The 26,530-nt window shown below is 52.9% G+C and overlaps 3 protein-coding genes across 5 annotated transcripts in view; all 3 read left to right on the top strand.

Moving 5' to 3' along the window:
* The first annotated feature begins 1,736 nt into the window (after positions 1-1,736).
* FAIM2 (Fas apoptotic inhibitory molecule 2) lies at positions 1,737-14,608 on the top strand. Its single transcript, XM_065654487.1, has 12 exons — positions 1,737-1,864; positions 3,234-3,414; positions 6,113-6,216; positions 6,291-6,355; positions 7,055-7,108; positions 8,986-9,036; positions 9,543-9,582; positions 10,046-10,083; positions 10,906-10,993; positions 11,465-11,560; positions 12,829-12,882; positions 14,459-14,608. The coding sequence occupies exons 1-12, from the start codon at positions 1,850-1,852 to the stop codon at positions 14,606-14,608; spliced, it is 936 nt and encodes a 311-aa protein (XP_065510559.1). The 5' UTR covers positions 1,737-1,849.
* A 4,068-nt stretch (positions 14,609-18,676) lies between these two features.
* Positions 18,677-21,285, top strand: BCDIN3D (BCDIN3 domain containing RNA methyltransferase). The gene is made up of 2 exons (XM_065654569.1): positions 18,677-18,868; positions 20,323-21,285. Exons 1-2 carry the CDS (start codon positions 18,677-18,679, stop codon positions 20,932-20,934), a joined length of 804 nt encoding a protein of 267 aa, XP_065510641.1. The 3' UTR covers positions 20,935-21,285.
* LOC136000627 (keratin, type II cytoskeletal cochleal) overlaps positions 18,788-26,530 on the top strand; it is a 53,369-nt gene continuing 45,626 nt past the window's right edge. Inside the window, exons 1-2 of one of the 3 annotated variants that reach the window (XM_065654561.1) lie at positions 18,788-18,868; positions 23,524-23,631. In XM_065654561.1, the coding sequence (XP_065510633.1) occupies positions 18,849-18,868; positions 23,524-23,631 (128 nt within the window). In that variant the 5' untranslated portion in view covers positions 18,788-18,848. Of the gene's footprint in view, positions 18,869-23,523; positions 23,632-26,530 lie in introns of those variants that run through there. The other 2 variants (XM_065654558.1, XM_065654557.1) reach the window with 2 other exon arrangements.

The raw sequence follows: 26,530 nt of genomic DNA, 5'->3' as shown, positions 1-26,530 counted from the left end.
GTCTGTGAGACTGGAAAAATAAAAGATCTGGAGAAAATTGGTAGGGCTCTGGCGCATTGAAGAGCTTCTGGCTCAAACTGGAAGCAAGGAACCAGCTTGGTGCAGAGGGATGGTCCCTGCGAGGGCTGAAGGGTTCTGCTTTTCATTGCTATTATCTGGTGTTCATTGCTAATATCACCTGGGCAGAGCCACCCCTGTCTTCTCCCTGGCAGAGATGAGGCTCGTTTCAAGCCTTGGCTCTCCCAGCTCATTTTCCAGGTTGGGAAAACACCACGACGGTTTCTCAGAGCCCCCGAGAACGTTGCCTGTTGCTGCTGGCTTTGTTTCGGGAAGGCTGAGGTGCTCTCCGGGAGCCTGAGGGATGGGAACAGCCCTTCTGCAGAGGGCTGGAAGGGTTTGGTTTCTCCCCGCTGCTGTCTTTTATTTAGCAGGAGGCTGTTGCGGTGGGCAATGCCATCTGCTTTTCTTTGCTGAGGGTTTTTCCTCCCCCAGAGCCAGCATTTGAGGTCTTTGAAGCATCTTCAGCCTGGGATGGAGCACGTGGGGTCCTGCGTGGTCCCAGCCGGGGACCACAGCGGGGACGGGCCCTTCCGGGGTTCGGGACGAGAACGGGCGTCTCCTCTCTCAGCAGCACATCACGCATCGCCTGCAGTTTCTGTCCCCGAGCCCTTGACCTCGTCCCGTGCTGGCGGGGGCTCGACGTTTCCTCGTGCTGGGCCGGAGCAGCGAGAACCCCACCTGACGGGCTGAGTTTCCGTCCATGGGGACCTACCCAGTTTGAGCTGAACCTCCAGCAGGACGAAAGCCCTTGAGGAGCTTGTGGTTAACAGGCACTTAATTGATTCTGAATAATCTTGACAAGTTTTTGCAGCCCTTATGGTAATTGACTCTTTCCAATTGAATAGCCGGGCTCGGTCTGTCCGGCTGCCAGCCGTACACTGCTCGGCTGCATTCCTTCATTTCCAGCTCATGCTTTCCTTTTAACCCTTCCATTGCCTTCTGCGGATAGGGACGGTCTTTTCAACCTCCTTTCCTTGCAGACAGCCTATTCTTCACCTTCTCTGTGTTTAGGGAGACAAAACCTCCTTCACTTTGTGCCCCTTCCCTTGGCTGGGAGCTGGACTCCCCATTTCCCCCCTTGAATTACATCACATTGCTTGAATTAACCATATTGCTTCATCAAAGGGGGCTGCTGGCTGCCCCGGGACACCCCAAACCCTCCCTGTGCCCCCTCGCTGGGGCCGCGTGGCTCCAGAGAGGACAAGAACCTTCTCCTCTCTCTGCAAAGGGTCGGGGAGGGAGCCGGGGCTGGATGCGATTCCTCCCTCCTGCTCTCAGGGTGCAAACCTCGGCTCAGACCTTTTCCTCTGCCCCAGCCGAGCCCCCAGGACACCCCCAGGGCCTGGGGAAGCTGCTGCTCCGCGCTCAGCTCTGACGTGCAGCAGCAGAGATGCTGCAGCAAAGCATCCTCCGCAGCTCGCTCCCCTGTGCAGCCCCAGCCCCACGTTCAGCATCTCTGGGGTGGCTGCATCCCACGCCGTGGTGCAGGACCTTGCTTCCCACCGCCGTGTCGGTGTGTCCTCCCCATCACCATGTCCGTGCCCTCTCCCCATCGCTGCCGGCGGCCGTTCGCCTCCGTTTTAGCTCTTTCTTTCCCGGCGTCCCCCTGTGCCGCAGCCTGGGAATGGTACGGTCCTCGCTCCGGCGCCGTGGATGTTGCTAGAAGGTGAAGGCATCAGCGCAGGCTGCATCCAGCCCCGAGACATCGCGGGAGAAGGGGACCGGAGGGACCGGCGAGGGGCTCGGCCGCGGACCTCGCGGGGTCCAGCAGCATCGTGAGCGAGGAGCCATGACCCAGGGGAAGGTAGGAGGGATGAGGAGTTGTCCCGCTTGCATAATTGCTGCGTGTTTAAGGGGGAAAGGTGGGTTGAAGGGAGGGGGTTTAAGGAATAAAACAGTTGCTGTGGAGGGGGGAGATGGTGTGTTGACCCCTGGGGGTGTTTTTGGCAAAGGATGAGGATGGAGAGTTGTGGGGTTGGGTGTTTTGTCCTGGGGCTGTTTATGTGGCTCAACCCTGCTGCTGGACCTGGGGCCGTCTCCTCCACCCCCCCGGGGTGCAGGGAGCACAACGGGGGGCTCGTGCTTTCCCATCTGGGCCCCCAGCAGCCAGCACTGGGCACCCCCTGCCTGGGCCAGGGATTTTGTGGGTTGTCTGATGCTCAGAAAGCAGGGACCGGGGGTTTCTGCGTTCTCTGCCAGCACGGTGCAGCATTGCCATGACAACGATGCTGGAGCCTGCCTGGATGCAGGCAGCACCGTCCCTCCTGCGTCCCCTGGGGTGTCTCTGGGGGTCTTGCGTGATGTCGGCCCCCCAAGGGCGCTGTAAGGAGGATGGGGGAGGACAGGCCCTGTGAGCCGGTGGAGCAGGTGGCACAGTCATCCCAGTGCAGCTGGGTCTGCTTGTGGGGACACGGCAGCCTGGTCCCCTGGCTTTGTTTTCAAGGGCGTGTTACACCTTTAATTGATTAATAAGACCTTCTTATAGGGACCGTGCTGCCTGCTGCAGTGCTAGTTCAGCTGCCTGCTTTGCTTTGGATTTTTGCGGTTCCAGCCCCGCATCCCTGTGACCCATGGGGATGCTCTCCCTGCCGCTGAGCTCCCTGGAAGCAAAGGCAGGATACCAGGCTCAGAACTGATCCGGGGCTGACCAAGATCCAGAAGGTTAAATGGATCATGTTCCCAAGGAGAAGCAAGTTCTCAGGTGGCCTGAGGCTGCCTCTTTGCTGGGATTTCATGGTCTGAAGACATGAGATCCTCAGTCCCTTAACTGCATCTTCAAATGACAGAAAGCACCGAGGCTGAGCCTCCAGATGGGCAGGGGATCGAGCTAAAAGAAAACACTGAAGGGCCAAACAGAGCCCTTCCTGGGGGTTGGGAGAAACTCCCCAAAATGTGGGTGTAAGTGAAAATGAAGTCCTTCAGGGTTTTCTGCCCAGTAGCTGAAAGGTCTTTTCTAAGGGGAGATTTAGAAAGGAGAAGGCTGAAAAGCAGAGGATTATCTCGATGTTTCCCAGTGTTCTATCTGTTGCGAGCCCACGGGAGTCGCTGGGTGTCCCCCCAGCCCCTGGGACCCAACAGAGGGACCCCCAGACCACTGTCCCATTGGGTTCCCATTGCTGGGCAGTCTCTGCTGTTTTTCCAGCCTGACCTCTCCCTTCCCACCCTTTGCGCAGCTTTCCGTGAACAACAAACCCCCCAGTGCCGAGGGGCAAGGGGAGAAGAAGGACAATGCCGCGGCTCCACCGGCTCCCCCGACCTACGAGGAGGCGACAGCAGGAGAAGGGATGAAGGCTGGTGCTTTCCCTCCTCCCCCGTCGGTCCCGCTCCACCCTAGCTGGGCTTACGTCGACCCCAGTGAGTCCTTTTTGGGCTGTCCCCGGGGCGAGAGGGGTGTAGAGAGTCCCTGGGACTCATGGACAAGATGGGAACCAGGGATGCGGTGCCGTTTGGTCCATGGCAGAGCTCGCTCTACAGCTGGAGCTATAGGGCATATACATCTAAGTCCATACGTCAAAGCCATTTCACCCAACACTACACCGCGCTGCCTTCCAGAGGGGGAACTACAGCCCAGTGTAGTCTCTGCTCTGCTTCCCAGTACTGAGATGGGAAAAATCCCCTCTCTGTTCGCCGCACTGGGCAATGTCACCTCCCTGGTGCGACGCTCGCAGCTCCGTGGGCACAGCCCCCAGCTCAACCCCGGCTTTTAAAGAAGCTGCTGAGCTGGCGAAGTCAGTGTCACAGCACCAGCGACGTCTGGCTGCCACGAGCCGATGTGCGGGGCCAGCAGAGGTTAAAACACTGCTGGACTCGGAGGCCGAATTGTTCCAGCATCGCTTGATGCGGCCGGTTCCCCAGCAAACAAACAGCTTTTCTTCCCCGGGTGCTGCCTGCGGCTTCTGCTCGGCTGTGACAAGCGGACAAAGGCTCGGCTGTGCGGAACACCGGGGAGCGGCCGCGCAGCAGCGGCTGGGAGGGACGTGGGATGTCTGCTGGGGTGAACAGCTGCTCCTGCAGCCTGGCTTGAACTGGAGGGACTGGATTTAATGAGTCCTCTCTTTCTGCTCAGTCCTCCTCTGCTGTGCTTTCTGCCGGCCTGTTCCACCCAGCGGGGACGGCCACAGCTGCAGGGATGGAGATGTTTAGGGAATGGGAAAGAACAAGCTAAACCCCTCAGATGTGCACGCTCGGGTGGTTTCACAGGCTTTGCCCATTCTTGTTTCCCTTCAGGGGTCAGAAGCAGAGGGGATAAACAACCTCCCGGCTTGTTATAACAATCATCCGGCTCTTTCTGCTGTCATAATGAATTAGGATGGGTAAAGCCCACATGGGTCAGGGTGCTGCTCTTTTGGGTACCCCGGAGGACTCGTTTAGGTGCCGTGTCACCTCTTGTCCCCTCCCTGCCGTGCCTGGCAGGATTTCCTCACTGCAGCTGCGTCCCGTGCCCTGGTCCCTGCTGGTGTTTTCCTCTGATTTCGTGTCCTTCTCCCCCGTTCTGCCCCCGGCCACGCTGCAAGCCGGGACACGCTGGCTGGGGTGGGAGGCAATGGGTGCTGGGGAGGAGCAAACCCCTTCCTGTCCTCGCAGGTGTTTAGGTGCCTGATTTGGTTTTAGATGCTTGGATTGCTTTGACACAGGAGGCACCGAGGTGTCCCGGGGATATGGGCCTCGGGTGCTCTCGGCCCTGCCTGGGTGATGACAGCGACGCAGGGAGGATGCTCTGCGGGAGTTTCGTCTCCACCGGGGCGTAGAAGAAGGCATGAGAGATTTATTGGGCACAAGAAGAGCACAAGGGATTTATTTTCTGCCAGGGGTAGCTTTAGAATGAGGCTTCTGTCATAAGACCAAGCAACCTTTGACCAGTAAAACAGCAGAAATCCAGGACCAGGGCATTGGGTTTGGCTTTGCTGGGGTCTGCAGCCAAGTTTGAGAGTCGTCCTTCCATCTGCCTGAAGGATCTGAGTACCCCCGGGCTGAAAAGCTTGGAGAAGGAGGGAAGTCTCCTGCCAAACAGGCAGAGGCACGAATGCGGAGCTGCTGTAATCGCATAAGCCCTCGTTCTATAGGAGACCTGGGTGGGGAGACCGTTAGTAACACAGAAGGGGATATCTGCAAGACAAACGCTAAGCTTACTGAGGTTTCAGTATTTGTTTTATTTTTATTTTTTTTTCTTGAGGATGAGGTTCAGGAGATGAAGAAGGCTGATTCTTCCATCTAAGTTGTGCAGCTCATCTGCGCAGGGAGGAGCTGCTGCTTTGGGTTTCTCCTCCTGCCCTGCAGGGTCCTCGCCGCTGCCCCTGTCCCCGGCGGTGACACCGTCCCCTCCCCGGCAGGCAGAGGCTTTTCTGACGGTTCCTTCCATCTCGCTTTCGGGCCGCAGAACAAACCGATGCTTCATGGTGCAGTTTTCCTCCTCGCCCACCTGCAGGGAAGCTCCAGTGTTACTGAGCCCTCAGCAAAGCGGAGCCGGCTTGAGGTGTGAGGGTTTTGGGGAGGTGCTCTCAGCAGCAGCATCGGGGTTGTTTCCCCCCGTTCAGGCTTGCTGCTAAGCAGTTCTCTGACTCCCTGGGTGGAAATCGGATTCAGGGACGGACCTTATGGCAAAGCTGGCTGTAATGAGGTTGTCCCTCGACACGAGATGTGATGCAGACGCTGTCAAAGCTCTGGCAATTACAGAGCGGAGAGGGAATCCTCCTGCACCAGGGCTCCTGGTGGCAATGACTGAGGTGCTGACTCACAGCTCCTCTGGGGATGCTTTGATATTCAGTGAAAGCTGAGCAAGGATGCGATACAAGCCCTCTAATTGCCATTAAAGCTACCACAGGAGTTAACCCTGGTGTGCTAGTGCTGGAGTTTGCAGAAGGGGTTCCCGCCTCTTCTTGGAGATGCTCCTGACAAGATGCAGGAGTGGGAAGGGAGCGGAGTGCATCCCAGCAAACCTCTGTTTTGTTGTGCAGACCTTGGAATTTGGGCCTGTGGAGCTGTGGTCAGTCGCTGGGGTGGGATTGCTGTGGCTGGGGAGGGAACTTGGAGCTGATCTGTTCTCCTGCTCCAGGCACCAGCCCCAGCTACGGCAGCGGCGGGTACCCGGGGGACACGGAGATGCTCACGACCTTCAGCTGGGACGACAGGAACGTGCGCAGGGTGTTCATCAGGAAGGTGAGGGGCAGGTGGCTTTGCCGGGGGGGACGTGGAGGGGCTGCGGGTCACCCACGGGCTGCCTCTCGTTGCAGGTTTATGCCATCTTGATGGTCCAGCTCCTGGTCACTGTCGTGATTGTGGCTTTCTTCACCTTCTGGTAGGTCTCTGGTGTAGCAGGAGCGTTTGCTGTGTCCTGTGTATGACCTGCCGCTGAGTTACCTGGTACTCGGGGGTGTTGTCTGTTATGTAGACGCCTGAATTATTTTTTTTCCCCATGTGCTCCAACAGAAAAACAAACCTGAGACAACCCTGAGAGGTCTCTTGGTACCTCTGCCACTTTTCCTGCATGTCCCCGGGATACTGCATTGTCCCTTTTGGGTGCTGTCCCCAGCCGAGAGCCTGGGGCTGCTCGCCCTTGAGTATTTACTGCCGTATCTTCCTTCGGGAGTTATTGGGGCCACCAGATCCCAGCCCAGTGTTGGGGACCGGGTGACCCCCGGCAGAAGCAGACACGCCCCGCTCGGGCAACCAAGCATTTGGGGCACGTGCAGCTCACGTTGCCTCCAGAATAAATAATGAATTGCTGTCAGCCGGAGGATTTCTGCTCTTTAATCTCTCCTCGGAGCCGGCAGCGGCCGTTCCCCGCGCGTGCCCGCTGTGTAATCAATAACAGGGGCCGTCTTCCCGACTTGACAGCTCGAATTTCTTTCCAGTTGGTCAGTCTGCCGTGGTTTTTTTTCGCATACCCCGTGCTGCATCACCCGTGTGTGTCCCCAGGGTTAATTTAGCAGCAACCTGTGAAGTGATGGGCGTTTTTTAAGCTTTCTGCTCAGCATCCTTTTTCTCTGTGTTGCAGCGAGCCGGTCAAGGGGTACATCCAGACGCACGCTGCCTGGTATTGGGCTTCCTAGTGAGTATTTCTGTGTTCTCCTGTGGCCCCGTGCGCTCCGAACAGCTCTGGATGTGGCTGTGGTGATGTGGAGACAATTTCCAAACACTCTGTATCTTGCATGTGAAGAATTGCACTCACATGCTTGCAGGGGGGAGCTGGGGAGATTCATGGAAAACTCTGAGGTGAGAAGATGGAAAATCTCACCTGAATGAGTTAGAGACATATGCTAGATATCTACAAATACTTCCAAAAAGAGGGCTTGCTGCTCTACAAGCCGGCTGCGCTTCCATGCATCAGGATACTTGCGGTCGTGCTGGTTTCCTGGATGCCGCTGGTGTTAGTGCCGCTAATTAAGCAGGCAGGGCGCGCGATGCAATTGTCTGCGAACCAGGCCCTGTGAACCTGGCTTTAATGAGCTCACACCCAACTCACGAAATGTGTCCGAGCCTGGAGATGAGACAGCAGCTTATATAACTTAGGAAAAAGCCCCAAAATAGCAGCAGTCAAAGGGAACCGGCACCAGCGCGCCTCTTTGACCTTAAAGGAAAATAAAGTGCTATTTCTCGGCCAGTTGGTAGGTTGGAGCAGCACTGTTGCCATGTAGGGAGACAAACCAAGGTCTGCTCAGGTCTGTGCTTTGACCTCTGGGTTCGTCTTCTGCAGCTTAATGGACAGTTCGCATTTATATTTCTCAGCAGGAGCGAACTGGGGTCAGGCTCTGTGCTTGAGGGACTTACATTTTATCTGTCCCTTCAGCTCGTGGCGAGCCAGCCCTTCCCTCCGGCTCCTATCGCTTGTCCTGACCTGGATCTGGGTCTCTTTCATACGCAGAGACCCCAACCCTCTCTGTAAAACAGAAGTGGGTGCACCAGGGTGTTTTCCTGCTGCTGGGGCAATGGCTCGGAGGGAATAAAGCCAGAGCAGACATGCAACAAGGGATGGGCAACAGCGACGGGTCTCCGCTCCCCGCGTGCTTTCTGCCCATCTATTCAGCCGTGTCCGCTCCAGCTTTCCTGCTTTCCCCGCGGGAGAGCAACGCTCGGGTTTATCTCCGGCGCATTTCTCATGGCCCGTGGGTTTTGCCGTCACGTTGGTTTACGAGAGCCGAGGTGAGTGGCTATCGCGCAGCCATCAGCATGCTTGGAAGCCGCTTCCCCCCGGGCGCTGGGCGAGAGCGGGTGAGCAGGTTCCCGCGGTGCCAGAACCCAGACCGCTGTGGAAAAACACCCGGGCTGCGTGACGGAGCGGGGGAGGCCGGCCCGCAGCCCTGCGATTACTTTTCACTTTGCTGAAGGGTCAAGTCATGTGAGATAAAGAATTCTCCTGTGACCTGGGGATGGCTTGTGCAACACATATTAGGCTTGGGGCTGCGAGCTCTGCTGGCCTCAGCGGATCCTTCTGCCGTTGAACTCGTCCTGGTGCTGTAACATGGGACCAGTTCCCTTCTCCGACACCGACCTTCCCTTTGGCCTTAGGCAAGTCACTTTAGGAATCTTGGTTTGCCCCAGCTGGATGTCTCAATACCACCAAGTGCCTGGAAACGAGGGGCAAGGTCTGGCTGCCTCCATGTGAGCAACTAGCGCACCAACGAGGTGTCCACAGCACACGTGTCCGGGTGCTCCATCTCTCCCGGACCCCAACGCCACGCTTGCTCTGCTCTCCAACCATCCTGAGGTTCTTCTAGGAAGGTTGTGCTGTCCCACCTCGGACTGGCTTGAGCAACGTGGGCAGCTGTGGGCAGAAAAGCATTTCGGCAAGAGGCAGTTGCTGCCTCAGCTCCTGGCATGGTGCTGCTGTTTTAAACACTCAAAGCATCAGCTGGAGACTCCTCTCCTGCATCAACACACAGTGCTTGGCTTTCCCTCCCTAAACCGCTCTTTTTCTTGTCTTTGCAGCGCTGTTTTCTTTGTGACCTACTTGATTCTTGCTTGCTGCTCTGGACCCAGGTAAAATATTTTCTTTCTTCGGATTTGAAACAGCCCTGTGAAATGAAGGATGAATGTTTTTCCTCTCACTTCAAGCATGACCAATGTTGCAGAGATGGGATGGGGTCGGGCTGACACGGGGACCGAGGTGGCAGCTGCATTTGCAGTTGTGGGTTGCTGCACCACAGCATTAAAAGCTGAAGTCAAACTGCAATGGGAAAGCTGCGTTGAAGCAAAAATTGCATCGCTGCGTAGCTCCAAATTCTTACTATCAAATACTGCAGAGGATGGTTGTCTTTGCTCTCTGTGGAGCAGGGTCCTGCGACTGCTTTGCTGGAATATCACGGGAATATTGGTCCAGGAGCACCTCAAACGCTCCCTCGTTCCCAAGAGGGTGACTGTCCGCTTGCACCAGCCCTGCCGCTTGCTGCACAGGCCATTAATTATATGGCATAATTATGCAACCTGCACCCTCCCTCTGCCCTCCGCACCGCAGGGCTGACCAGCCCCTCTCTCTTCACTTGCAGGAGGTATTTCCCATGGAATCTGATCCTGCTGAGCATCTTTGTGAGTAGCACATCTGGACAGCATCTGCCCTGCCCCTGCAACCGCCAGGGTGGGTTTCGGGCCGGCTCCAAGCAGGAGAGACGGCTGGTCTGGGTTCCTGCAGAAAGCTGGAATTTCACCCTCTAATTGCCCTGTGCTTGGGCTGAGAAGCTGTAATTGAACTAGAATGTGACAAGCAGGAAAGAAGGGAGCCTCTGTTTCAAACAAAAAAAAAGAAAAATGCCCGCAGAGGCTGGTGGTGGGAGCTGGGGCAGAGGGATGAGGGGGTGGGACTGCCCTCCCTTTAACCTGCCCTGTGGACATTAATCACCACAGGATTAGAAACTATGTAAAAATTGCTTCTCTTGAGCATCCGTCTAGGAGGCTTCAGTGCCCTTATCATCCTCACTGCAATGGAAATGTCTGTCTGTGTCTCTGCCTGGGCCATGAACGCAGGAGTAACGTGGTTCTGTTTCCCTTCCAGACGCTCTCCATGGCTTATCTCACGGGGATGCTCTCCAGGTAGGTTGAGCACATGGTCTCTGGAGGTTTTCTGGTCCTATGGGGTTTTTTTCCAGCAGTTTCATGTCTTTTTTGTAGTCGACAGCTCGCTCCCCTGTGCTCGTGTTTGTACTGTTACAGTCTGCTGGCCAGATCAGCCCCGGCTCACGTGGGTCCCTGGTGACGAGGCAGATGAGTCAGTGGGTGTTGATGGATGCGTGTGGGGACAAAGAAAGTTGTGGCTTCAGCAACTCAGGGAAAATACCAGTGATATCACTCCCAAATCCAAGAGAAGGGCAGAGCGGGGACTGGATTTTCTTAGGGCTGAAGCTGGTGCTGTAACCAAAATCCGTAGTCAGGCATACAAAAAGATTATAACCTGCTCAAATCCTTCCTTCCTGCAGTTTTCCAAGACTCAGTCCCTGTTACGAGCACATTGGTCGTGTAACAGCAGCTGCAGATTTCTGATTTCTCCTCGCGCTGCAATGACATTTGTCATTCTATTTTTATTATCTCCCAGTTTGCATCCTCCTCCTCCTCCATCTGTCCATGGGCAGATAGATTTTTACAGTGAGTCCCCATCTGAGCACAGCCGTGCCCTCCTGCCTACCCTCTTCTGCTTAAAGCAGGAGGAAAACCCATCTAGTCTGTCTTTTTTTTTAGTGTTTTCCCTCCTTCCCTTTTTACATTAAGGGGGGACACTGATAATTTCAGTGCTTTTTGTGCCCCCAGGACCCATGCTTTCCCTGAACACTTCTGCTAAGCTTCTGTCTGCCTTAATCCCTCTTTTTACCCATCCCTGTGGGAAACACTGACAAAGTGGTTTTGCTGTTAATTTTGCAGTTACTACAACACCAAGTCGGTCCTTCTGTGTCTGGGGATCACAGCCCTGGTGTGTCTGTCTGTCACCATCTTCAGCTTCCAGAGCAAGGTGGGTTTGCGCCGATAAAGGGGCACCTCCCAGGGGCTGGACATGGGATGAGGGGCAGGACTGTTGGGCTCTGGATACAGGAGCAACCGGAGAGATGCTGGGATGTGAAGTGAAGGTTACACGACAGATGCTGGGGGTGAGGGAAGTGTCAGGGGTGTAGATGGGGCTGGAAGATGCTGATGCATTTGGGGTAAGGTGGGTTTTCTGGAGGATTAGGCTGCGGGGTGCAGAGGGGCACTGGCACAAACGTGTACGATGGGCTTTTGGATTTCAGGGATGCGATGGGTACCAAGTTCTTGCCTGTGGCAATTAAGGGGATACAGTGTGCCACACAGATGGGTGGTGGGCTACAGGACCAGAAGTGGAGATGAAGCAGTGGGACAGCAAGATCGGTGTGCTGCTGGAGAGGCTGAGCTCCCCTCACTCGCCCCTCACTCTGCGCTTGTAACGCGATGGTTTTTACCTCCGCAGTTTGACTTCACCTCCTACCAGGGCGTCCTGTTCGTGATGCTCATGGTGCTTTTCTTTGGCGGCATCATCCTGGCCGTGATACTGCCCTACCAATACGTGAGTGATGACCCGTCCCCCTCCTTCCTTGCCCAGTGCCACCAGTCCCGGCTCCAGACTGGGAGCTGCTCAGCCCCAAGCGGGCGAGCTCCAGGGCTTGGCTCAGGGGGGCGTCCCTGCCGCTTCCCGAAAATGTGCAGGAGCAAGAGCAGGCGGCTGTTGCCTGCTGGTTGTACAATCAGATATCGGCTGTGGGACAGCTCTGGCCTGCAGCTGGAGGAAGTTTGCTTCGGTTCCTGCACCTGTGTTGTGACCCCATGGCAGGTCACATCACCTGCTCGTGCCTCAGTTTCCCCTCCGGTAAAACCAGGGCAGTGAGCACATTAAAGCGCTGCCCTGCCTGGTACAGAATGGGGCTTCTTGCCCTAAATTCAGGGCAGGACTTGGACTCTGGACAAGCACAGTGGGTTGCCTATCTAGCCTGACCGGGCTGTGTTCACACTAACACCAGGCACCGTCCTGCAGTGTTTAAATCCCAAGGCTCAAATTTCTCAGAAATAAGCACCTCTGGAGCCCTTCACATCTTACCTGGCTCCTTTGGGGTCCCGAGTCACACTTTAACGGCCAGACTTGCAATATCTCCCACCGGCATCAGCCCTGGGTTTGGTCTGATGATGGACAAACACACAGGCTGATGATTCTAGAACCAGGAGCCTGGATTTTGGTTGTCTCTCGCCCTTGCAAACGCGAGGGTGAACCAGCGCGCAGTGCCAAGCCTCTGCCGTTAAACTGTTGAGACAACTACACCTTATCTCGCAGCTTGTGGAGATAAGCATAGCTTGAGGCAGGCTCGTAATGAGCGCGTCTATCTGGGGGGGCAGGTGCATGTGGGCACCTTCTCCCGGAACACCCGCAACTGCTGTGACTCCAGCAGATAAACACATTCCAGTTACGCTTGTTAATTAAAAATACGTTTCCATCAGGATATAGTGCTAAGATATTTCTATATTTTAGATATTGCAGAGACGGCAGCTGTGTTGAGGAGGCTATTCAGAAACACAAGGACCTCATCTAGAAGCTTATGAGCCAACTAGACACAATGGCCACAGCGAGAGGGGAAACTGAGGCACAGTGACATGTATTTTTTGGCCACAAAACGGTCAATAACTGAAACGCTGTTGGAGCTGGAAGTGGTGCAAGTCTATCCTGGGCTATTAGAGCACTTTCCCTACCCTGCATCCTCCAGATGAGAGCTCAGCCTTCTTTTGTGTCAAGTCCTAATTAACCAGGTTTCTCCCAGGCACTGATGGATGGGTTTGTCTCCTTAGGTCCCCTGGCTCCACGCGATCTACGCTCTGCTCGGTGCCGTTATCTTTACTATGGTAAGTGGTGCTGGTCGTGGTGCCTGGGAATGTGCTGGCAGGAAAAATATGCAGATAAACAAGGAGTAAATGCTTTTCACCTTGAAGGATGCTTGGCAAAGAGTGAGTCGCAGGATTGCAGGGAGCTCCACGTCCTCAAATGCCTCATGAATAGCAATTATTGTGGTGACCTCAGCCTTGTCCTGAGAAGGTGCTGGTGTACGTGACAGTGCTGGTGCAGAGCACGGGGCGATTGGCAAACCTCTGTGGCATGAGCAATGCTAGGTGTGAGCAGCAGAAAGCACCGCAGGGACGGGGCAAAAGGCACCTCTGGAGTGGGAAAAGCAAAGATGAAGCTTTGGCACAGCTGGAATGTGGGGCTCAAAGGGAGCCCGGCGATGAAATGGGGCTGCAGAAGTGAGCAAAGTTGGGGCTGGTTGAGTGGGAGTGGGCCAAGGACCAGGTATGAGTTTGACTAACAGAAATACAGACTGTTTCAAAAGGATGGACCCAGGTTCAAAGATACAGCGATTTCAAATTGGGTCTGTCTTTTTGGAACACCCTGTAGAGGTGCAGAAAGAGGGCGGGAGGCCACGGTTTGGGATTCAGGGGCTTTAGGAAGGTTCATTGCAGGCAGAAGCCCTGGAGCTGGGCAGCTCCTCCGAGGAATGTTGGAAAGCCTCGATTCCCTCCTTCGGCTGCTCTCCAGAGGTTCCTCCTGCAAAGCTCTTCCCCGAGCAGGTCCCGGCAGTGCCGCGCTTGCCGTTCGGGTGTGGGAGGTGTCTGGAAGGTGCTCGAGGTGGGGGTCAGGCCGAGGGCTGCCCTGGGCTTCAAGGCGGTGCCTGTTGGGCATGTTGTGAATAAAAACAGTTGAGCAATTTAATTTATTAGCTATAATAAAGCGAGCTCAGATATTTCTCCTGTGATTCACGATTGAAAGCTGCTCTGTAAAATACAAGTAGGCTAAACGTCTTTGAGTTACCCCATAAATTTCAGTCAGAATCTCAGCTGGTGGAGTTTATAGTGCCAGGCTTGTCAGCTCAGCCTGACAATCGTAGAATGTCTGGGGAGACCAGTTGTAATTTCTGACTGGGGAGGCAGTGATGGTGAAGATGCCCCGCCAGCCCTGACGAGCTCCGTGCCACGGGGTCTGGCAGCTCTGCCAGAGGCTGCTGCTGCCCAGGATCTGGGATTTCTTGCTCCTTATTGCTCTGGTCTTGCTGCTTCTGCTGTGTCTTGTTGGGTCCAGGTCACCTTGGTACTTGCAAGGTGTTTCTGAACTGGGGGAAGTCTGGGAATAACAAGTCGTAGGGCCTGGCTGAGGAGGAACAGGGGGGATTGTTCCAGAGCTGATCCTGCAACACATTTGGGATGCATGCAGCAAGCATGGAGTAATAGTTAGGATCAGGGTTTGACTACTGAGTGAAATGAAGGAAGGGGAAAGTTGCAGCTTATGCCGTGCATTGTTTGGAGCTTTTAAATTGCAGTTACAGCCCATAAAAAGTGGCTGCGTTTTTGTTCTGGGTACAGTGAAGCAACGGCCTCCCTGTGCCAAATCTGTGTGACTGTCGCTGAGCTTCCTCCTCTTTCCGCGCAGTTCCTGGCATTTGATACCCAGATGCTGATGGGGAATCGTCGGTACTCGCTGAGCCCAGAGGAATACATCTTTGGAGCCCTCAACATCTACCTGGACATCATCTACATCTTCTCCTTCTTCCTCCAGTTCTTTGGCTCCAGCCAGGAGTGAGGGCAGCACGGCATCATCTTTGCTGGCAAGATGCAAGTGTTCAAAATCTTAAAAGAAGAGGAAAAGAGGGTTTAAAAAAAAAAAAAACTAGACAAAACAAACCCCACCCTTTCAGGCTCCATTCAATCAGCTGAGCAAAGCCCCTGGGTTCCTTATGCAGCTTGTATATATGCTGTTAGGCCTTTGTGACCCAGAAAGCAAAGCAGGGCTTAAGTGTTGTGTCTCTTCTGCTCCCTCCACTCCTGCTGAGACCAAACCAGACCAGAGACGGGGAGGCATGAGACCAAGATCTTCTTTTCCCCAGAGCCTGTCAGAGTTGCCTGTCTGAGTCCTGCGCATCACGGGATGTTGTGCTGAGAGCAGCTCTGCAAAAGGAAAATAACATTAAGGCGAGGAGAATAGGGAATTCTGCTGGGATTCCAGCAGGAAAACCAGCTGAACAGAGGGAAAAGGCTCGGGGAATCCTCATGTTTCCCTGTTTCTCTCCTGCACTCATTTGGAGAGAGATATTCCTGACAGTGCCTGTTTTTAGAAGTGCAGAGCACAGGATCACGTAGTCTGGATGTCCCAGCAATCAGTCTTCCAGGCATAAGAGAAAACTGTTATTCAGGATGTGTAGCCTCTCTGAGGACATCCCTAATCCCATGTAAGGATTATTGGCAGAGAAGAGATGAATGAGGCTGAGTTTCAGAGCCCGGGCAAAGCCAGGCGCCTCCTGATGTGGGAAATGGGCAGTTGAGATCCTGTGACCCATCATAGGGATCTGATGCCTCACAAAAGTGTCTTAGTTGCTTGAGATTTATGGTCCCAAGTGGTTACTACCCAGAGACTGAGGCCGGGGTGAACGCTTGTTGCTCAAGATCAGTACTGCTTTGTAGCAAACACCAACGCTGCCTCTTTCTCTGGCCGTTTTCCAGTTTTGCTCTCCCAAATGGGGATGTCAGTGAGGGCACTGGATGCTTCCGAGTGCTCAGGTAACTTTCCATCTTCCCCTTGCTCACATTCCCCTGTCTGTGGATTAGCTGGCTAATTTCAAACTGTAAAGCTCCAGGTGGAGATAAGAAGCCTTCTGCTCTTATTTAAAAGCGATCCTTCCTGCTGATAGAAACCTGTATCTTCAATCTCTCTGGGAATGCCAGGGCAAGTGCGTCACTGAGCCGCCTCTAGCAATCCCTGCGTGTTGGAGAGAGGCTATGCCAAAATGCTCCCTGCCGCACATTCCTCCTCTGCTGCTGCCCTGGCTTTTACCCTTCACATGTCAGATCCTCCTGCCACACGTGTCTGATGCCCCGAGCTGGGCACAGAAAGTTACTGGGCAGAGTGAAAATGCTTCAGCCCCGCTGCACCGACCTTGCCCATCCTCACACAGGAGCACAACTGGTGCGTTCCACCTGCCTTTCCTCCCCAACACCCTCTAAAAACACTCAAACAACAAAACATAGCCAAAATATTTTTAGGCATAAAGGAGATTATTAGGCGATGACAGCATTAAGTTCATGACCCACTGATTTCTGCAGTGCATTGCAGAGGAGAAACAGCCTTGAATTGCTGAGCAGGCAGAACTGGGAAAGGGGATGGCATGGGAGGCACTCTAAAAGTTTATGAAATAGGAGTTTAAAGAGGGAATTTCCTGTCTCAGACCCATGCAGGCACTTCTGGAATATCCTGGCAGACTGGCTGTGCAGCCTCTTTTTTTTTTTTGCAAAAGGCCTTGTAGGTATTTCTGGTTTCCAGCTTTTGAGGAGGGAGTATGGAGCTGCACAAGGAGTTCTGACCCTGAAATAGTCCTAAAACTCCTCCTTGGGAGGACAATCTAGACCAGAGCCCTGCAGCCCTCCCTTTCTGCACTGGGACTCCTCCAGACTGGCCCTGCACACCCTGGGAGCTGGGGAGGAGAATGCGGATCTGCAGCCCACTCTGGATCTCTTGCTCTTTTTCCCTTCTGGTGTGGAGTAACTTGGCTGCTGCCCGAGCTGCTGCTACGTCCTGGCTTTCTGCTCCTGTGTGGGAAAAGCTTGCATGGCACCTGCTCCATCTCCAGGCCACCTGAGCTGGGATGGCTCACTGCCCTCCCCTGCCCCTCCAAGGGCTCCTTTCTTGCATGTGTCCTGGTCCCTCTCCTGCGCCGACCCCACGGCTCGCAGTCCATCCATGCCAGACCTACCAAAAGCACTTGGACTGAAGCAGCGAGTGATATGTACATGCTCATAGAGGCAGAAATCCTCATGAGCCTGAGTAACACAAGGTGAGGGGTGGGATGTGGCTATAGGCATGTTCCTCCTGGGTTCCCTGAGCGTCTGTGCGGGGCTGCTTCTGTTCCTCTGTGTAGATGTCCGTTTATCTGAGCTCTGCATCACCCAGACCCTGGCTCTGTAGCCCCTGCTCCTTTCGTCCAGCCGTTCTTATGATTTCACTGTAAATAGGATTTTGTATTTTCTCTGAACATTGCTAATAAATTGTTGCAAAACTGTTGTGAGGTTTCCTTCCTGAAGTGCGGCAGGAGGAAGGTCTGCTTGCACAGCTGCTGCTTCATCCTCTTAAAAAATAAAACACAAACAAGACTGTGGCACAATGTGACATGGCCCAAAGCTGTAATGGGCAGCAGGCTGTCCCTTCTCTGGTTATGACTAAGGAACACATCCTACATAAAGTAATGAAATGCATGAGAAGTATTTGAAAACTGAGGGCCAAAGGGCTCCTTGAGCGAGGATCTTGTTCTCTCTTAGACTTGGTTTATGTGGCCACAGGATTAAAGAAACCCAAGTAATTGGGGGTGAGGAAGTGTAAGCATGGCACCTGCTCAGAGGGCATTTTCTGTAGCTCTGGAGAGCAACCTGATGTACTAAAGCTTTCTCTAGAGTCAATGGGAAAAAGAAATGGCTCCAGAGAGCAATTCGCCCAACCTAAATTAATGCCTCCGTGGGGGGTGAAAAGTCACCTCCCTCTCCATCAGCTCTGAAGGGCCGATCAGTCCAGGCTCTCAGGGGAGAGAAATCCCAACTGCAGCACCTTCTTGCAGCAGATCTCTGCTCTTTGAGAAGAGCTGTGCCCGAAAGGCAGGTGTGAGATTTGTTTCCAAAGAAGTGTGGCTAACAGCGTGGTACAGCCAGGGTGGGTGTTCCTGCCCAAAGCTGCATTTTCTGCAGCAAGAAGGTATTTTGCCCTGTGTTCTGCTGGGTAATGCTCTGCTGTGGGACAGCATTTGTGGAAAAATAACAGAAGTGGAGCATTTCCATTCAAACGGTGAGAACGGCTCGGATTCGGGCAGGAGCCGTGCACCTGCATTTCTGAGCTCCTGGCGCCCTCTGCTCTTCGCAGCGTGATACGAGACAGCATAAAGTGAAATCCAAGCTCCAGCATAAAGTGAAATCCAAGCTCCGTGCGTCAACTTGACCCCCAAACCTTCCCCATGGCAACTCCTTCCCTCCTTTAGCAGCAAACTTTCATTTTCTTCTGCTGTAAAACCTCCTGCTAGCTGCCTGCCTATGGAGCCCTGGGCAATCCTATGTTTAAATGTGATTTAAATAACATTTTATATATATATATGTTTAAATAACCTTTTTCGAGAAGTTTGAAAAAGCTTTCTTAAATAGGGAAAGCGCTGGCTGAGGTTCGGTCGCCCAGATTCAGGTAGATTTTGACACTGGCACTGAGCGAAAGCTGAGATAAAATTTCCGGCTTTGACACCAGGTTTTTGGCACGAACTGTGTTTCTGGGGGAGGTGGCTCTGCTGCTGAGAGGCCCGGGGCAAGGGGGGCCCCAAAATCGCCCCCAAGGCCTGCGCCCCCGCACCAGGCCGCAGCGTCGCCATGGCAACGCCGGCGCGAGGGTGGCAGCAGGGCCACAGGTGACGCAAGGGTTGTTGTAGCTGTCCCCCCGCGGCGTGACAGGGCCCAGGCGGGGTATTTCTACACACACACACAAAAAAAAGTCTCTGAGAATTCGTCTTTTCACTCAAGCGCACCACGAAGCGAGGCTCAGGCGCCGTCGCCCCCCGGAACCATTTTCCCCCGGAACGTTTCTGCTCCCGCGCGGCCGCCGCCCGGAGCGCGCGCGGCAGAGGACAAAATGGCGGCGCCCGTCAGCGAGGGGTTTCCCGCCCTGGAGCCCGGCGCTGCTCCCTACGGCAACTTCCCCAATTATTCCCGCTTCCACCCCCCCGAGGGCCGGGTCCGCCTCCTGCCCGGCGGGCTGTTGCGGAGCCTGTTCCCCGGGGCGACCCGCCCGCTGCTGGGGCTCGATGTGGGCTGCAACTCGGGGGTAAGAGGGCGCCGCGGCGGGGCTGGGGGTTCCTGGGGCGCGGGGGGGCGCTGGGCTGGGGGCCTGGGCTGTGGGGAGGATGAGAAAGAGGTTTGGGGGGGGACTGGTCGGAGTATTGAGGGGCTGTGAGGAAAAATTGGGGGGAGGCGGCGGTCTGGGGTGTTGGGGGGCAGGCCGGGGGGGTGTGGAGTGCTGGGGACAGTGCAGCATGCAGAAGAGGCTGGGGGTGACACCCCGGTTAGGGTGGTGGGGCAGGCTCGGGGGGCTGTGGGGGACGGGCGGCCGGGAGGGGGCGGCGAGGCGAGCTGGGAGGACTGGGAAAGGAGGGCTTGGGTGCAGTGGGGGTCAGGAGACCCTGGGGAGCCCCCTCCGCAGCTCTCCTGGGAGAGCAGGGGGAAGGTTGGGCTGAAGGGTGATGAATCTCACACAATTTCCCATTTCGAAAGTTCGTTCTCTTTCTTTACCTAGTTCTGCCTTTTTTTCATGGCTTTTCCTCAGCGTGCAGCTTTGCTGTGTTGTAGTTCAGAAGTGTCTGTGCATCTCTGGTGCAGTGTTTGATTTAACTATGTTTAAAGATTATTATTATTTTTTTTGAATGGTAACTTTATCAGTGCATTAACTTAGAAATAATTATTAATTCAGAATTGCATAGCATTCTGGCTGTGGACAAGAGCACTGCTGTTTCCATGGCTTCTCTTCTTTCTGCCAGAAAGTTTGAAAAGCCGCCCAAAGTGTTATCTAAAGGACGATTTGAAATCCTATTTCAGGCGGACTGGTAAAACAGGTCAGGTAAAAATGTTCTCGGTCCCGTTCTTTTGAGGTGCAGAGGCTTTCACCACTAGAGGACACTCCCTGCCCGCTCGTGTGGGCTGCGCGCTCAGGACGTTGCTCAGGAACATCATGGGATCTCCTTTAATGAAAGATTAATACACTTTCCACTTAGTGATGCGCTCCATGAAAGGAAACGCGAAGGAAAGCTCTCATGTTAACTGTCTTATGCTACAATCTAGTGGTCAGGGAATGTCTCTTACTTTAGCAGCAGAAATGTATTACTCTAAATTAGGCATTATGAATAGCTCTCAGTGTTGCTTGGAAACTCTGAGACTCACCCAGGGAAGCCGGTCAAGCCTTCGCCCCCACCTTGGATGGGGACATCTGGCAAGATTCCTGTTGCTAAAACCCATCATTCCCCTAGTTTTTGAAGCAAACCCCCGAGTGTGGGGTGACACAGGTGTAGTTCCAGTCCCTGGTTGGCTTTCTGGTGGTCAGGGCTATCTGGCACTTTTTGCAACAGAAAGGAAGGTTGATGGTGAGCTTGTTGTTCTGAATTTTATCGTGAGCGAGCTCTGAGTTGGCTCTTGTGCCTCGCTGCAGTGCAGGGATCCTGTGTGCGTGGTGACGTGTTTTGGAAGCAGCGCAGGCCCCGTGAACCCCTGTTGTTTTCCTTTCTGCAGGAGCTCAGTGTGGCTCTGTACAGGCATCTCCTTGGCCTTCAGGAGGGCGAAGGCAGCCTGGACCAGCCTGCAGCTGGCAAGGATCTGAACCTTCTGTGTTGTGACATTGACCCGGTTTTGATTGAGAGGGCTCAGCAGTTCAGCCCCTTTCCTGCCTCCATATCCTTTGCCAGCCTGGACATCATGGACTCGGCTGCCAGGGAGCCGTTCCTCAGCTCCTACCTGGGCCGTTTCGGCCGCTCCGCCTTTGACATCGGTTTTTGCATGTCTGTGACCATGTGGATCCACCTGAACCACGGGGACAGTGGCCTGAGGGAGTTCCTGTCCCTCCTCTCCTCGCTGTGCACGTACCTGCTGATCGAACCCCAGCCGTGGAAGTGCTACCGGGCGGCCGCGCGCCGCCTGCGCAAGCTGGGCCGGAGCGACTTCGATCACTTCCGATCTCTGGCCATCAACGGGGACATGGCTGAGAGGATCACACAGATCTTGACGAGGGACTGCGCCATGGAGCTGGTGTGTTGCTTTGGGAGCACCAGCTGGGACAGGAGCCTCTTGCTTTTTAAATCAAATGGCTCAAATCACGAGGGCGGGGAGTCTTCAGAACAGGAATAGTGACTGAGAAATGGCCTCTCGCATTCATGAATTCATGGGCAAGGTGGTGCTTGCTGTTTACAGATGCAGATCTAAGAATTCCTAAATCTCCTTTCGGACCACATCTTGATCTCCCTGGGGATTTTGAGGCAATGTCTGTGTGAATTTTTTTCTTTCCCTCTGCAAAATGCAGTGGCAGCTTTAACCTACCTTGTGGGTTCTGAGATTGCTGTTCCTAGAAAGTGCTCTTGAAATCAAAGTTTTGCTACATACGTTCTTTATGTGTACCAAGGATATTCCCTGGAAGACAGAACATGCCTTTTCTGTCCCTGGGGCTTTTCAAGGAAAGGGGACTTTTCTGTTGACCCGTGTGATGCACTGTTTGTTCTGCTTGTTGTTGTGTTCTATCTATAAAGTACTCTTGGCAAACGTACAACCTGGTTGACCGTGAAGCGAGTTGGATCCTTGCAGAGGGTGTCTAACCCAAACCGTTCTGCAATACCAGTCAGGCTGCGATTGATGCAGATGGGGCTTTGCCCAGAGCGTGTGTTGGAGGTTGGCAGTGCTGGGATCTTTCTGTGGAGTGAGGGATTGCACTGCAGTGTCTAACAGAGTGAGTGCGCTTTGTAATAATATCCTTGAAATAAAAATAACTTAATTTCATTGTAAATACTGTGTTGGATTTTTTAATCTTGCTTTTTGTTCACGTTGTTTTTGACACCTAAACAGTCTGAGTTTATAATTTTATTGTACTTAGAGGTTCAAACGACTTTGGTAAGCTTGAAGCTATGTTTGGCAAAGGTATTACAACTTTTACTGGGTTGTGGGGTTTTTTTTCTCTTCAGTAAAATCTAAGAAGGAAAGCTTGAGAAAAATGTCGTATTTTAACTTCTTTTTTCTTGTTTTAATATCCCTACTAGCTTTAGTTCCTACATAGTGGTTTTGTTAGCTCTGAGAGTAAGTAGGAGTCACGCTCCTACAGTGTTGTCTAAACAGATTAAAACCCTCACTTGAGTAGACTGACACTCAGAAATAGATAACTGATGACTCTTAGGAATTTCCAGGTCCCGCTGGGAGTGAGAGGGTAGCCCAGGTTCGTGCCATAGCGCTGTGTCATGAGAGGAGGAGAAGAGGCTGAGGGCTCCTCCTGGAGGTGCTCTTGCCCAGCAGTTCCGTGCCCAGCTGAGCGCCTGCGCAGGGCAGAGCAAAGCTTTGCTTCCATTTTACTTTGTCCTTAATGGGAATTCCTTGTTGTTTACTCACACAGTGATAGTGGAGGGGGAAAAAAAACCAAACCAAAATGAATGCTTTGATTTGTGCCGCAGTGAGCTCAGATGGAAGTGTGAAGTGAGTGTGCTGGTTGGCTACAGGCTTCTGGATGAAAAGCCACTGCATTCCATTGATAAACTTGTGAAAAAAGTGTGTGCGCGCGTGTGTTTAAAGGGACTGAGTAAGGTCAGAGAAAGGCTTTGAAGCTTTTCGCATAAATGCCACTTCCACAGAGTTCTGCTACATAATATTTAGGACTCCTGCCAGGAGTCCTGAGAGCTCCTCGGTCTTCTCAGCTGCAGACAAATGTGCCTTCCCCGGTGGTGGCTGTTAATTTTGTTAATTTTCTTAAAGATGGCAGAAGTCTGGGTTGATTTTTACTGTCCCTGTGGGAGTGAAGGGAGAACCAATTGGTCATGTATTTTCCTGAGGGTTCACCCAAGTGCCTGATCTCTCTCGCAGCTTATTAATATATGACATTTATCACTTTGGTAATGAGGCACCTCGTCCGACACTCGTGGTAATCTACGGGTGAGCTCCCCTGACTCAGCGGGCAGCTCGGCCTCCCCTCTTGTTCTGCTGAGCTGCTCTTTCCTGCCTTGTGCGGCTGGTGGCACTGGAGTATCGTGCAACCTACAGCCGCGGCCCTTGGGATGTTTCCGTTGGGTTGTGTTGATATTAGTTGCTGTTTTCTTTGAACTTTGAGATATTTGCAAAATAGACCTAGATTTATCTGTTCAGTGCTCAAGTTTAAAGGGGTGAATAAGGCTTCCTGCAGTTCATTTTCATCTGGGGATTTACACACTTGCCTGTGAAAAATTTTATGAAGGGTTGCTAGGAAGTTGGGCAACCCAAAGAGTTACAGGAGATGTCCCCTGCACCCATCTGGAATGACCTTCTGTTTCAAACACACCTTGGTTTATGTTCCTTATGCACTGAGCAATAGATCAGTATCTGCCTGGGGATCTTTTGGGGCTGCTGCTTGTTGAAAGGCGGTGGGGTGGGTTTTATTGAATTATTTATATGCTGGCCATGTACAGACCTGCAGACCGGCCCTGTGTGTGTGTAACAGGATGATGACTTCTTATCTGGCTCTCAAGTCTGTACTATTAAATTGCTAATATCAATATGTCCCAGTGTCTCAGAAATGGCTGAGCTCCAAATTAGCTCTGTTTGGCTTTGGCACAGCAGTGTGTTTCTCGTCCTTTGGATATTGCCACAAATACAGCTCAAAATAATGTCAACACAAATGTCTCTGCAGTTCTGGGGACACTAAGGAGCTCAAAATGGAGACAGTCCTTTAGCAGATAGGATTTAAAAAACCCTCTCTTTTCTTTTCAGCTTGCTGCTTCTGCTCTACAGGAAGCTGTCAGGAGATGAGCCAGGTGGGAGCCCAGCTCCGTGGCACCGCGGTAGAAGAGAACCCATGGATCTCAACTGCAGTGCTGCGTAAGGCTCTGGAGAATTTTATTTTTTATACTCTCTTCTCTCTGCATTTTGCAATGTGGCTAAAATGTGTTCCTAGGTCTCCTGAAGGCAGGACAGAGGAAAGTAAAGATGAGGGTTAAAACCAACACTTCTGCTCCCTGTTGCTGTTTTAGTCCCATAGCTGTCCTCGCTCGTTAACTATGTGCCACGTTATTTGTGTGTATGTGCGCCGGTGCCTTGGAGGGTTAGTTAGGAGATCCTGCTTGCTCTTTCCTACATTTAAAGCTCCAACCCTTTAGAACCTGCTAAATTCAACACCTGCACACAGCACGTCGAGCTGAGCATTTCCAAACAGACCCAAAATACTGCGGGCCAGTGTGATGGGACTGTCAGAGTGCGGCCCCGTTCCATCCTGGCAGCAAGCGAGGAGTTCCCACGCGACTGCCTTGTTGAGTTCCCGTGGTTTGGGATTGTTCCTGGGCTCCAGCAGACCTTGCCTCAGTTTTTCCATCCACAAAAGGAGTTTGATAACCGCCCACCACTGTGGAGATTTCTGATGTGGAATATTGGCTGTATGTTTGCGCAGCACTTTTGAGAATGAAAAATACTGATGAGCTGAGCTGTATCATCAGCTGTGAGCTATGCCATTGTTCCTAATAATCACTGCAGCCACTTCAGATATTAATTAGGTACCATACCTTCAAAGTGTTCTGACTAATTAAGTCTCACGCCACTGCTGTGTAGCAAGTCGCAGCTAATTATCCCTCCTCCTTGGATGGAAAAATCTAGGCAGAACAGGCGAAGCATCTAATTGTGCGTAAGCGAGCATCAAAGTTGGGCTGAGAACTTGGAGGTTCCCGTTTCTGGATGATTCTGGAGTTGCTTCCAGCCTTTGTAGTAAATAAGATTTAGATGGAGCCAATGAGATGTCCTTTTTTATTATTTTTTATTTTTCTTAACTTAGACAGTTTGCTGTTTCCTAGGAATGCCTTTGGTGGGGAAAAGTTTAGTGTGTAAATATGGTGTAACAGCAGCAATTTTATCACTTTAACATTGACAGCTGCCAGAGCAAGCGGCTGTTGTAAGCACCTATCTCTGCTGCCTACTTCCTTTCTTACGCAGAGATGTACTGACAGCCTTGCAGGCGCCGTTCATCAGCATTTCTAAATGGTGACATGGTTTAAAAGTGGTTGAATTCAAGTTTCCCCAGAATGCATGAGCAGCCCAAGAGTGGAGGAATTGAGCTGAGGAGCTGAGGGTTGGCAGCAACGCATCTGCTCCCATAAGCAGCTTCCTCTAGCTGGAAACCCAGCAGCTTGTCACTACAAGCTCGGACAGCAGAAACTTCAGCTTTTCGGATTTCCTTTGCTCAGCTGAGGGCAAGTTCGTTCTTATTCTTCCTGGCACTTTGCTGCCTGTGAATTAAAGGCGAAAATTGAGAGATATCAGCCCATGGAAACATGGGCATCTCTTTCTGGCAGCGTGGAAGAATGAGAAAAGAACAGCCACAAACCAAACACATGATGTCTTTTCTCTACCAGGTGCTTATTGTCAGCTGCCTGGATTTTTATCCTGACTTGCAAACAAAACTCCATCCTTGGATCCACCACAGAGTGGCTTGACTCTGAGCAGAAGGTTTTATTTGGAGTGATAATGTTTTAGAGCAGGAGAGCTTTCTGAACTCCTTCACTGCAGTGTGGGGCAGGGGAGGGAAGGAGGGATCTCACCCAGGTTTCCGTAGTGGAGCGTACTTTACCTAAGTGCATTTGTAACTGATTAAAACCCCCTTCATCAAAGTTGTATGGGGTGGGCCAGAGATTAGACATGGCACTGCAGATCCTCTGCTCTGTTTCCTGGTGTGTTGTGCTTCATGATTCCATTATAATTAATCCTGTTTTATTGTAGCACTAGCGATTAATGTGACTTCCATGTGAGTGACAAGGATCTAGTTAGAGCTGAGTCTGAGGGTGGGGGTTCCCCTCCACTCCTGGGGTCAACCCAGAGACTCTGAAGTCTGTGAAACACACAGAAGCTGCTGAAATGCAGCTTCGTTACCCCAGCAGCTGGAATCCAGGGGCAGTCATGCTGCAACAGGCCTGCCCTCCTGCGAGAGAACAAGCTGCAGGGTGACACATCAAAAGAAGGGCAGCTCCGTGCTGTTTGCTGCCCAGATCAAAAGGAAGCATGCAGGGCGGCTCCTCTCCTGCCTAGCCCTTGAGACTGCTCATCTCTTGCTCCCTGTCCTTTTAATCTCATTTACCTCCTGGAAGATCCCTGTTTCAAGCATGTGAGATGGTGGTGGGAAAAAGCTCGTCTGTGAAGTGGCGAGCGGGAGCGAAGGGATCTGTGGTCGCATGCTGGGGAAGAATTCCCTTAACCTTTGTGAAGAAGTGTACAGGAGAGAGGTGTTGACATCCCTTTTTCACACAGCCAGCATCTTCGTGTCCCTTCAGAGCAGGTGACACAGCATGACCATGAAACAGCTGCGTGCTGCCCTGTGTGGGTCTGATCTCAGGCCCTACCTGGAGAACATCCACCAGCAGCTGCTGGACCCTGACCATCGTGGGCAGGAGGTCTCCTCTGCAGGGCTGCCCTCGTGTTACGTCAAGGATTAGACCTTGTTTTGGCCAGCACATGGGGACAAGTGAATTAATAGGGCAGTGTTTGAAAGTTGTGAGGGCTTTTCAGGAATGCGTGTGGCTATTACCCAGGGCTCTTGGATCTCCTGGGACTGAATTGCTGGAGTAACCGCTGCATTCTCTGTCTGGACATTCCCAGCCTGACCAGTGCTGACTCCTGTTGTCCGGGGTGGCTAAACGGAGCAGATGCTGAATTATTTATTGTCCTCCAGCCCCTAGAGCAGGACCTGCAGTACATTCCTTACTGACTCAGGCTGAGTTTTAACTCCACATCTTAACCA

The sequence above is a fragment of the Caloenas nicobarica genome, chromosome 33 (assembly GCF_036013445.1).
Source record: "Caloenas nicobarica isolate bCalNic1 chromosome 33, bCalNic1.hap1, whole genome shotgun sequence".
NCBI lineage: Eukaryota > Metazoa > Chordata > Aves > Columbiformes > Columbidae > Caloenas > Caloenas nicobarica.
Note: the sequence above shows the minus strand (reverse complement) of the source record. Positions and strands in the feature narration are given on the sequence as shown.

Bases quoted from the DNA above. Each gene is read 5' to 3' on its own strand.
- FAIM2 (XM_065654487.1), top strand. The intron at 6,356-7,054 runs GTAGGTCTCTGG...TCTGTGTTGCAG, and splicing joins GTGGCTTTCTTCACCTTCTG to CGAGCCGGTCAAGGGGTACA. The intron at 12,883-14,458 runs GTAAGTGGTGCT...CTTTCCGCGCAG, and splicing joins GTGCCGTTATCTTTACTATG to TTCCTGGCATTTGATACCCA.
- BCDIN3D (XM_065654569.1), top strand. From the start codon at position 18,677: ATGGCGGCGCCCGTCAGCGAGGGGTTTCCCGCCCTGGAGCCCGGCGCT. The intron at 18,869-20,322 runs GTAAGAGGGCGC...TCCTTTCTGCAG, and splicing joins ATGTGGGCTGCAACTCGGGG to GAGCTCAGTGTGGCTCTGTA.